Here is a 12,039-nt window from a genome sequence, read left to right as displayed (position 1 = left end):
GAAGAGCTGAGATCCTGCTAAGACCCCGTGAGACAAGGTGAGGATTCTGTCCAGATGCACTTGGACTCAGGCTTTTCTGCTCTCAGTTTTCTTTTGTTTCTTCTCAGGGAAACATCTGAGTGGGATGGTCCTGCAGCTCAGAGAGGTGACACAGAGCAACTGAGAACAGGACAACTGGGCAGAGCTGCTCTGCTCAGTCTTCACCTAGGGACAGCCCTTTTGCCTCCTGGCAAACACAGGATTTCACTGTGAGTGTACAAGTAATGTCAGGGAGTTTCAAAATCCAATACCTCAACTAGGATAGGGCAACTAGAATAAAATAAAGTGAGGGAAATAGTTGCAGCTCTGCTTTGCATTCAGCTCAGTTTTTTTGCAGCAATACTTCAAAGCTCATTGATCTGACACTTGTCTGAATATGAGTTAGCCAGCCTTTTGTTTTATTTCCAATTTTCTTCATAAAAGTCTGTTCTAACCTTTTTCTGCCTTCTCCCCTTCAACAGACAAGCAAGTACAAAGTCAGAGAATGCCCAACAGCAGCTCTGTGAGTGAGTTCCTCCTGCTGGCATTCGCAGACACACACAAGCTGCAGCTCCTGCACTTCGCGCTCTTCCTGGGCATCTACCTGGCTGCCCTCCTGGGCAACGGCCTCATCCTCAGCGCCGTAGCCTGTGACCACCGCCTCCACACCCCCATGTACTTCTTCCTCCTCAACCTCGCCCTCCTCGACGTGGGCTGCATCTCCACCACTCTGCCCAAAGCCATGGCCAATGCCCTCTGGGACACCAAGGTCATCTCCTATCAAGGCTGTGCTGCTCAAGTTCTCTTTTTTGTCTTCTTCTTTGGTTCAGAGTATTCAATTCTAACTATCATGTCGTACGACCGCTACATTGCCATCTGCAAGCCCCTGCACTACGGGAGCCTCGTGGGCAGCAGAGCTTGTGCCCAGATGGCAGCAGCTGCCTGGGGCAGTGGCTTTCTCAATGCTGTCCTGCACACGGCCACTACATTTTCCCTGCCCCTCTGCCACGGCAATGCTGTGGACCAGTTCTTCTGTGAAATCCCCCACATCCTCAAGCTCTCCTGCTCAGATGCCTCTCTCAGGGAAGTTTGGGCACTTGTGTTTAGTATTTTTTTGGCCTTTGATTGTTTTGTCTTCATAGTGGTATCTTATGTGCTGGTATTCAGGGCAGTGCTGAGGATGCCCTCTGAGCAGGGCCGACACAAAGCCTTTTCCACATGCCTCCCGCACCTAGCTGTCGTCTCCCTAATGGTCAGCACTGCCATGTTTGCCTACCTGAAGCCTCCCTCCATCTCATCGCCGTTCCTGGACCTGGTGGCGTCACTTCTGTACTCAGTAGTACCTCCAGCAGCAAACCCACTCATCTACAGTATGAGGAACTGGGAACTAAGGGATTCCATCAGGACTCTAGTTGAATACACACATCTTCAGCAGATTCATCTATAATACCACACATAATATTAGAAATCCTAGTTTTTCTCAGAAATAAAATAATATCATGTCTTCTGTTATTAAATGTCTGTATTATTATTTTCTCTAAGTATTTCGCTTTTGAATTAAATAATATTATTTTTAACCCCCCCCAGAATCAATTATTTCCTATTGAAGATGGCTCCCTGTGTAGATAAACCCAATAATAAAGCCATTAGAACTTCACTGGTCTCAGCTGCCATCTCTTCCCATCTTTTCTGGAGCTGGGGGAGCAGCACCAGCATGCAGGAGGGGCTCAGGATCAAGAGCCCTGCTGACACATGAAGGAGCAGCCCCGGTGGCCCTCGGGGCTGCCCCTCACTGCCCGCTGCGCTCTGCCTCTCTGCTGCCTTCGGGTCGGGGCTGCTGCTTCCCTGGAGCCATGGCCATGGCCGGCATCAGGACGTGGCTTTTTCCCTGCTGCTCTCTTATGGCTTCCACATTGAACTTCTTTTTTTCTGGGTAAACCCTCAGATCTCGTGTACCTTGGTGACAGTCCTGTCCCCTCTGCAGTGGCATCCCTGTGTCTGCAGCCAGCAGCACGCACTGTGCAGCCCTGGGTCACAGCTGCCTCCCTGCTCGCACCACAGTAGCAAGAGGGTCTTACTCAGGGCAAACCCAGGCTCTGGACACCTCTTCCAAATGTGTTAGCAGGAACACAGCCAAGGGGTTGCTCCCCGCTCTTCTGATTTCTGGGGGTTAGTCATGGAGTGAGGGACACAGGCTGAAAGTCCCAGGGTGGTCCCTGAGGAACCAAGGGCAGCACTAAGAGCTTCCATTATGGCAGAACTTGCCTAAGGAGATGACAACTGATCTTAAATTTATCTGCATGGGACTGCACCCCCTGCAGCGGGGCAGATGGCAGATTCCAGCCTGTAGAGGAATCTGGAGCTTCCAGGAGATGTCAGGGGATCTCCAGGGACAATGTGCTCAGTGGGTAGTGATTAGAACCTCCTAAAATGTGTGATCATCCAAAGAAGGGTCTGGTAAAGGAAAAGGGGAATCTAAGGATTCCATGGTCTAAAGGAGGGCTCTGCAATGCCACAAGAGGTGTTGAAGACCCAGCAGGCAAAGGCCCATAAGACTGCAGAGTAACTGAGGATAAGCATTTTGAAGTGCTGTGGGCAAGTTCTGGTGAAGCACTTGCCTGCCCTTTGTACCCTCAGACACACCCCATGGCCCTTCCCAGCACTGCCCTGTGCTGCTGAGCCATCAGGGCAGATGGAAAGGGGCTCAGCAGCAGAGATCCCCATGGACATAGGTCTGCTGCTCACCCTGAGCAGCATGGGCAGGGGGGGAGACCTGCAGGGATTCCAGGGCACCACAGCCCCTGGCTCTCACAGCACCACCGCCAGCTTGGGGCCCTGCAGGGATCATGGAGAAGGAAGCAGCAATGGCCAGCCAGGCTAGCACAGACACACTGCCCTGGGCAAGGCTCCCTGGGAGCAGGGATGGCCCTGGGGAAGAGCAGGGCAGCATTGTTGGGCCTGCACTGATGGGGAAAGGGCAAAGGGAAAGTTCTTTGTGCAGGCCCCTGCTCGGGGCAGGCTGCTCTGTGGCTGGGCCAGGCCTCTTGTGCTGGCCTGGGGAGCGGGGCTGGCCCTGTGGGGCATAGGCACTGTGGGCTGGGGATCTGCCAGGCAAGAGAGCAGGGCTCCTGCAGCTTCATGGACCTCCATCTCCTGGCACCATGGACACGTCCTTGCTTCATGCATCCAGCAGATAAACACCTATCGGCCACCTGCTTTCTCTTCTTCTAGAGGAACTGGGGACAGAATAGCAAAACCAAATAAAACTCACAAATTGTGAGCCATAGAAGGCCCTGATGCTGTGCAAGAAATGCTCAAAAACAGCAACCACAACTGTGGGTGACCATCACTGGTCACACAACCAAAACACAGTACCACAAGGGGCTGCTTTGCAGAGAGTAACTCCGTCCCAGCCAGAGCCAGTACAGGGCCCCTGATGGACAAGAAGACTCTCTCTAAGCTCAGGAAGGAGCCAGGAAGGTGCTAATAAGCACCAGGACAATTGAGGAAGCCCAAAGGCCCTTCTGAAGGGTCACTGAGTGGCACCTGAGAGGCAGTGCTGGGCAGTGGGGAGGGCCAGGAGAAAGACTTGTGAGAAGGCTGTGAGAAACAAGGAAATCCATGGCTTTAGCAGATCCTTAAAGTCCTGCCTGAGTCCCCAGATGGAAAGCAGGGTATGTCTACAAGAAGGACATGGAGGTGCTTGAGCGGGTGCAGAGAAGGGCGACGAAGCTGGTGAGGGGCCTGGAGAACAAGTCCTACGAGGAGCGGCTGAGGGAGCTGGGCTTGTTCAGCCTGGAGAAGAGGAGGCTCAGGGGCGACCTTATTGCTCTTTACAGATACCTTAAAGGAGGCTGTAGAGAGGTGGGGGTTGGCCTGTTCTCCCACGTGCCTGGTGACAGGACGAGGGGGAATGGGCTTAAGTTGAGCCAGGGGAGTTTTAGGTTAGATGTTAGGAAGAACTTCTTTACAGAAAGGGTTGTGAGGCATTGGAACAGGCTGCCCAGGGAAGTGGTGGAGTCACCATCCCTGGAAGTCTTCAAAAGACGCTTAGATGTAGAGCTTAGGGATATGGTTTAGTGGAGGGCTGTTAGCGTTAGGTTGGAGGTTGGACTCGATGACCTTGAGGTCTCTTCCAACCTAGAAAATTCTGTGATTCTGTGATTCTGTCTGTGGGTGGAGAAGTAGCCAAATCTTGTGACTGGGACAGGGCTGAAGGTCCCTGCGTGAAGCTGGGATGATGGAGAAATGTGCACATTGCATGTGTGCCTCAGCCTGGGAGCAGGGGCCTGCCCGTGGTGGAGGATGGCTGGGCTGTGCTCAGCCATGCCCCAGGAGATGACCTTGCTCTCTTCCTCCCCACACGGGGCAGGCCCTCAGGAAACACCCCTGAGCCTGAAGATGCACCAACCTGCTGTGCTGAGGTGCCACTACTGCAGGGGAAGAGGGGAGGGTTGGAGAGACACGTGGGACCTGTATGCATGACTGTGGAACGTAGTGCCTGGGAAAAGTTACCCTGGAGCCATAGGAGCCATTCTGGAAAGAAAAGTTGTAGGCAGGAAACGCACTTTTGTGATGGTGCCGAGCTGCTGGGCACATGTTCAGGGTGCTCTGATGGACTTTTATGTCCTTTTCCATCATGTATTAAGTGCCACATTTCTCAGGAATAAAGTACCCAACAGAGCTGTGACAGATACTCTGAGATCATGAAAGCCACTAGAAAGTTGTCCCTAAGAATATGACTGATATAGTGTGGTCAGGAGAAGCCCTGGTCAGGAGAAATGTGAGATTAGGAGGAGGGAATAGGACTATCCAGCAGAAACTAAAGATTTTGTAAAAGGTAAGTTGGTTCAGGCTATGCGGAAGCTGCTGTAACCGTGACTTAAAACACTTATATGAGGCTATTCCCCAGCTTCAAAGAGCAAACTTAATTCCTACATTTAAATGTTACTCCACACCCAAACAGGAATCAACTACTCCTATGCCTGACATCTAATTCTGCACTGAAGACAAAACTCAGTCATAGCCTCTTTCCCTTACCCTTACTCTCTTGCTTACATTGATCCCTACCCTTAACACTAGATTTAAATGCTCTATTTAGGTGTAGAATTATTGGAAAAACTAAACAAACCCTAAATCACTAAGCTTGTCCGCACTTTAACCACAGACCTGATACGCAAAGCAGAACACCAATCCCTCCCAAAAAATCTTTCTTTATATTCAAACCCAGAAAGGTGAGCCCTAGTCCCCTGATGCATGAGCACCTAACAGCTGATTCCCCTGTTCCTGTGCATTGACTTCCTCACCTTCAGCCCCTCTCCTAACCCTTACCTTTAGGTACCATACTGGGTCTGGCCCTTAGTGCAGGCCAAGAACTGTGAGGTTACTCTGCAGTCACATGGCATGCAAAGATGGATGTGAGGGGTCATGGATCTGATCAGCTTGTCGACCACAAAGAGGAGATGGATGGGAGTGCTCTGAAGGGCTCAGCTCTGCCTCAGCATTTCCTGCCCCAGCAGGAGCAATGTGACTGTGGCAGTGACTGTGAGGTAAATTCTGTCTCTGCACTTGATAGGGCAGCAGCAGGAACCTGTCACAGAAAGGGACTGTGAGGTCATTTCTGTCTGGAGGTGGCAGGTCAGCCTTGACTTCTTCCTGGGAGCTGCACTTTTGGGCTGACATGTGGCAGTGGCCCTGCTAGGCCAGCAGAAGGCACCTGCTTGGCATGCTGACTGGGGGATCCCCTCTGCCTCCAGACCCAGGAGGATCCAGGCAGAAAGAAGGCCCCAACATGGGTTGTCCTGTCCCTTCTGCTTGAGTCCATGAGTGGGCAGCAGCAGGCACAAGGCTTGGCTGTGCGTAGCCAAGAAGCTGCAAGGCCAGCAGCAGGCCCCTGGCTTGGAAGCTGCTGCTGAGGTGACTTGTGTCTGATCAGACCTGGGCTTTGTCTTTCAAGGAGTACCTGGTGAGAGTTGGCGAGACATGGGTGAAACAAAGGATGAGAGCAAGGTTGTGGACAGAGATGGGTGTCTGTAGACTTGAAGGAAATAGGACAAAGTGTGGGACAGCATAGGAGAGCCTGCAGAGGAGAAGGCAGAGGGTGCTGGTAAAAAGGGAAGGCCCCAAGAGCCCTGAGGTTTTTGTCCCCTTGGCTTGAGTTTGTTGGGAGATATGTTATATTAATTCTGATGAGGCTTCATTGATTTCTTTCAACTCTGAGCAGCAGCTCAGAGGTGTCATACCACTGTTCTTCTCATGGCATCCCACTGCCCACTCCATCCCACAGATCCCAGGAAGAGCCTTGAGCCAGACATGGGGATGCAGGATCTCCTCTCCCAGTGGCTGGGGTCAGGCCTTGGCTCTTCTGCTTCACTAAAATCAACCAAGAGTTTTCTCAGCACAGGACTTTGCCAGTCTGCAATCATGGCCTCTAATTATCTACCCTAACGTATCCCTGAGGAGGCTTTCTTAGTAAAAGCCCTCAGTTGGGCCCATTCATACTCCAAGTCGCTTCAACTTTTCCTCCTGACTTTACTTGCTCAAGCGGTTACATCACTCTCTTCTATAGTACCTGAGCTCCATAGCATCAGTGCCAAAATACACTATGGACCTCATTAAAATGCAGAAACTCCTGACATCTCTTCCATAGTTTTATTAAGTCTTCACAGCTTGTGCAGCTAATTGCAGAGCTTGCATGATGTAGTTAAGGAAGAAGATTTCAAAAAGCAACTAATGAAAATATTTTCTGTTTATAAATCCTGAATTTTGCTATATTTCAGTTTTGAGCATCTTTCTTCTTCTGCTATTTTTCTATCGCTTCTTCTTTGGAAACCTTCATCGGGAGGAAAAGTAGAGTCTAGAGGTCTGACACATCTGCTGCCAGCAGTAGTCTTTGTCCCTGTAACTGCAGCCCAGCCCAGCACATGAAACCCTTTCTAAGGGAAGTCAGGAGTTCCTAGGGAAAAAAATGAAATAAAATAATAAAATAAAATAAATAAAATAAAATAAAATAAAATAAAATAAAATAAAATAAAATAAAATAAAATAAAATTGAAATGACCATTGGAACCTGAGGAATTCTGCTAGAATCTTTGCAGACAACTGGACATCTATGCTCTATTGGGTCTTCTGTGGGAAACTCAGGATGAAAATTAAAAAATATATATCTTCGAGTGGCTGTAGCTGCACCCATGAGCTTGGCCTCATTTGGGGAATTTAACCTTCTAGACACAGAAACCTAAACTGAGTAAAGTGAAAAGACCTGCCCAGTCAATAGAGTAGGGCAAAGTCCTACTTCCTGTGCTATAGATGCAGAAGGTAAAAAGAATTGCATTGTGCCTGACACTACTCTGGGACGTGTCACCCAGGTCATACATCTTTGCCTTAGTGCTGACAAGTCCATCATTAAACCACGCTGCCAAGCTCTACATCTACACCTTGGCTCTCCAGTTGATGACCCAGCTCATGGATGGCAATCAGGGAGTCTCAGTTAGCGCGATGCTGCCTCAGGTGCTCCACCATGGTAGCCATTGGCACCTGCTGTTCTTCAAACCTCAGCTAACCCACAACAGAAGGATTCTGTGGCAGGCCAAGCAAGGTAGACAACTGTTTCATGTCCTTTGTCTCCAAGGCAGCTCTGCCAAAGCCGCACCGGTGGTGCCCTCTTGAAACTCTGAATTCCCTCTCCTGAAGCAGTCTATGCCGAGGATGCACATAGCCTCTGGGCCAGTCCCAATGGGGTGCTTTTGCCATTCCTTCCCAGTTAGACTCACCTCAGTCTCCAGTACAGTTATGTATTGGGTTCCCCCTGTCACTCCAGAAATACAGGTGGGTTCTACCTCTTTCTAGCTTGATGGCATTAGGGTACTCTGTGCACCGGTGAGTACTGATGTGTCAGTAGAGCCTGATACATTTGTGGGTGTGATGTACCAGGCCAGTAACTATACCCAGTCCAGTAAACGTGATTGTTCCTTTCTTCCCCGCCTCCCCATGGCTGGAAGCAGAACCCCTCTAGTCCTGCTTATAGTATTCTTTACGATGTCTGGTAGACGACTCACTGGAAACACGTCCCACCACAGCACAGTCATCCCACAGTACAGGGGACAGGGTAATGCCAGACAAGGGATGCATTACAGTGCAGGAGTTGTGGCAAAACTCAGGCTGAAATACTCAAGAACAGGACAGTTCAAATGGCTGAAGCAGAACCCATCTGCTTATCCTAGTTTGGGAATCATCCCCTTCCATCAGGGATATGAAAGTAAAAAATGTGAAATGCCCCATCAGGTCAATGTGGAAAAAATATTCAGAGGTTTTGTGCTGGAGTGGCAGAAGGGAAAAAGTATTGCATTGTGCCTCAGACTAATCAAGGAGACCTAATGCAGTTCATCCCTGACATAAAGCAAACACTCTAAGAATTGTGAGGGATGTTCAGTTGTGGCCTAACATGAAGAAGAAAGTTGATCACTGGTGAAGGAACAGTCTTTTCCTGCCATCACCAATCTGGTTACACAAGCATCAGAAGAACGTCTCTGCAGTATCTCCAAACCAGCTGGACACCGGGTGCTCATGGTGCAGAGGATCTTTTGGGGATGAACTCATTCATGATGTAACCCTGAGGACAATGTGGAGCAAGGATTACATATGTCAGCAATACCTCAACCCACCGCAGTATTTCCTCCCCCTATCTTCCTGTCCTGCCCTTCTTTCCTTCAGGATTAGAGTCAGAAGGGAGCTCTGGAGGTTTCCAGTGCTAAGATCTGCACTGAGCAGGGAGAACTTTCACATCAGATCAGGCTGCTTCCTCAATGCTTCTTCCACCTCACTTTTGAAAGCCGTACTCCTAGGGGTGTTAGCTGGAAGGCCAGTTCTCATTCAGTGGTGCTACAAGACAGCAGTGTGGAAGAGAAGTGAGACCAGCACCAAAACGACCATGTCCTGCTGCTCTCAGTGTTCGTGGGTCCAAGAAAGTGGCAACCCTGACTCAAAGGCTGCAGGCAAGGAGTGCCTGCCAGGGCAGAAAAGGGCAGCCCCAAACAACACCAGGGCTTTCCACCACGTTGCAACAGGGATCTTCACCCCACAACCACTGCTGTATCTGAGAAGAGTGTATGAGAAATGAGATCCACAGAAACTGATTACCTGCTGGTTCCTTTATTTAGTTTGTTACAAAGAGCTTAGCAGCACCTCTACATGAAGTCTTTGGCTTAGAAGAAAAGGTAGAAGGACACAGAAGAAGAAAAATATATTAAATTTATAAAATAAAAGTATAAAGACATATTTAGCATATGGGAATAATATTGAAAAGAATGAACAGTTTTTGAAATATGTGAACAAAGGTGTTTCTGCCTTGTCCAGGTATACTTCAGGGAGTCACATGCAGAAGATCAGTTCCTCGTTGAAATACTGAATATTGCAATAACATCCTCAGTGCCTCCTTGAGCTCCTTATTCCTCATGCTGTAGATGAGGGGGTTCAGTGCTGGAGGTACCATGGAGTACAGAACAGCCACCACCAGATTTAGATGTGGGGAGGAGATGTAAGGGTGCTTCAGGTAGGCAAACATGCCAGTGCTGACCATCAGGGAGACAACAGCCAGGTGAGGGAGGCACGTGGAAAAGGCTTTGTGCCGGCCCTGCTCAGAGGGCATCCTCAGCACAGCCCTGAAGATCTGCACATAGGACACCACAATGAAAACAAAACAACCAAATGCTAAAGAAAAACTAAACACAAGTGGCCCAGCTTCCCTGAAGTAGGCATCTGAGCAGGAGAGCTTGAGGATCTGTGAGATTTCACAGAAGAACTGGTCCAAAACATTGCCATGGCAGAGGGGCAGGGAAAATGTGTTGGCCGTGTGCAGGACAGCATTGAGAAAGCCACTGCCCCAGGCAGCTGCTGCCATCTGGGCACAAGCTCTGCTGCCCACGAGGCCCCCGTAGTGCAGGGGCTTGCAGATGGCAACATAGCGGTCATAGGCCATGACAGTGAGAAGATAAAATTCTGATACAATCAAGAAGACAAAGAGAAAGACCTGAGCAGCACATCCTTGATAGGAGATGGCCCTGGTGTCCCAGAGGGATATGGCCATGGCTTTGGGCAGAGTGGTGGAGATGCAGCCCAGGTCCAGGAGGGCGAGGTTGAGGAGGAAGAAGTACATGGGGGTGTGGAGCCGGTGGTCGCAGGCTACGGCGCTGAGGATGAGGCCGTTGCCCAAGAGGGCAGCCAGGTAGATGCCCAGGAAGAGCACGAAGTGCAGGAGCTGCAGCTCGCGCGTGTCTGCGAATGCCAGCAGGAGGAACTCGCTCACAGAGCTGATGTTGGGCATTTGCTGGTTGTGGTCATGGGGTTCTACAAGGAGGGAAAAGGCAGTAAGAAAATACAACACAACTATCTGTTGATATCTGATTCAATATTGGCCTTTTAAGCAGACATTAGGCATGTCCATTTCATGAGCCCTGACGGATGCTGCCTAAAGTAGTCCGTGGGAACAGGGGACTCTTCTGTAGGCAGTGTAGTTAACAGTCCCTACCTATAAAAAAAAAAAAAAAAAAAGTAAAGAGGAGCATGGGGTATTGTCAGATCAGTTTAACTCTTCATATGAAGAAATTTTTACTCCCAAATCACCTAATGGCAGAGAAGGGCTTTGGCAATTTTTTTTTTTCTATGCTGTCGTTCCTGCTGCACTACAAAAAAAGCCTTGTGGATCCTCAGAGTCATAGATACTATTCCTCTAGTGCAGAGTGTACTTCAGAGAGCACAGCCAGTCTGTCCATCCATTCTGGTCTCAGCTGCCCTGTGCTGGTGGGAGAGAAGAGCAGCGATTGTCCCAGGGAGGTGCCTGAGCCCTCCCCCAAACAGCATTTCTGTCAGCAGCTCCCTCTCACTGCCTGCCTATAGCCCTGCTGGGAACTGGTTCTCTGTCCCCACATCTCTTCCCTGTCCATGCTAAGAGACCCCAGACCACAAGCTGTGTGCTCACACTCACTCAGATTCCCCTCCACTGCAAGAATTTGGCACTTAGGGCACTGAATCCAAAAAAGCCTTTCTCCTCAGGCTAAGCGAGCCTCAGTCTTCCTCCTGAAATGCCCATTCATAAATGCCATTCTCTAAAGTTTCTCCTAGTCCAAATTACCAAAAGAGTGAGACCGACCCTGACAGATGCTATCAGCCATCAGATGTGCCAGCTGTAGAAGACCCCTCTGGCAACCCCACCTGCATGGCCCTGCTGCCAGAGCCTCATGGTGTCAAGAGCCTGCAGATGTGTCCTGCCACACGCTGCCCTCTGTTGTTGCGCTCCTCAGTGCCTCCAAGCCCTCTCTCCTCTCCTCTCTGTGTGCGAGCTGCGGTCAGAGCCCCCAGCCCTGCTGCGCTGTGCAGAGGAGCTGCTCCTGGCCACAGCTGTCTCTCTGCACCAGGGCCCTCTTGCCACGAGCTCTCTCTGTCCCACGAGCCCGGCCCAGCTCAGCAGCACAGCACCAGCCCAAGGCACTGCAATCACCCCTCTGGGGGCTTTGCTGATGAGCCCATGAAACTCAGGCACTCAGAGACAATTGAAGACATCTCTGCAGAAGTCCAAGTCAGAGGCAAGTTTCCTGCAGTGTTCTCCTGAGGGCCAGCACTGACACAGCCTCCCTTGGAGCTCGTTAGAGCAGAACACTGGAGGCAGTGACGACACGGAGACAAAGGCAGTGTGAAGGTGACACTGATGTGTAGGAAAACTGGATGTGTGTCACCAAGAACAAGGGCCAGGCCTTGACCCCTGTCCCCTGAGAAGGGAGATCCTTAGCAGCCACACCTTGCTCAGGGCTCTTTGTGGGGCAGTAGGAGATGGGGATGTGCATGGCCAAGTGCAGGAGAATGGTACGACCCCTGTCTGCTTCATGGGTGGGGGCGAGGAGGCAATGAGGCCCTGGTGCTTTAACGATCAGCCGTCTCCTCATAGGCCTCAGTGGCAGAGACAACAGCCATAGCCATGGACACAAAGACCTGAGTCCTGATGGGTCTTACAGCCTTGCCACAGCCATT

The 12,039-nt window shown here is 50.4% G+C and overlaps 2 protein-coding genes across 2 annotated transcripts; one reads left to right on the top strand and one right to left on the bottom strand.

Annotated features, from left to right (window-relative positions):
- Window positions 1-523: 523 nt before the first annotated feature.
- On the top strand, window positions 524-1,465 carry LOC311428015 (olfactory receptor 14C36-like; the record flags this gene model as incomplete). The annotated part of the gene is made up of 1 exon (XM_084539583.1): window positions 524-1,465. The coding sequence occupies one exon, from the start codon at window positions 524-526 to the stop codon at window positions 1,463-1,465; it is 942 nt and encodes a 313-aa protein (XP_084395709.1).
- A 7,914-nt stretch (window positions 1,466-9,379) lies between these two features.
- LOC311428014 (olfactory receptor 14A16-like) lies at window positions 9,380-10,339 on the bottom strand (the record flags this gene model as incomplete). The annotated part of the gene is made up of 1 exon (XM_084539582.1): window positions 9,380-10,339. The coding sequence occupies one exon, from the start codon at window positions 10,337-10,339 to the stop codon at window positions 9,380-9,382; it is 960 nt and encodes a 319-aa protein (XP_084395708.1).
- Between the last annotated feature and the right edge of the window lie 1,700 nt (window positions 10,340-12,039).

The sequence above is a fragment of the Aythya ferina genome, assembly GCF_964211825.1.
Source record: "Aythya ferina genome assembly, contig: HAP1_SCAFFOLD_29, whole genome shotgun sequence".
Classification (NCBI taxonomy): Eukaryota; Metazoa; Chordata; class Aves; order Anseriformes; family Anatidae; genus Aythya; species Aythya ferina.
Note: the sequence above shows the minus strand (reverse complement) of the source record. Positions and strands in the feature narration are given on the sequence as shown.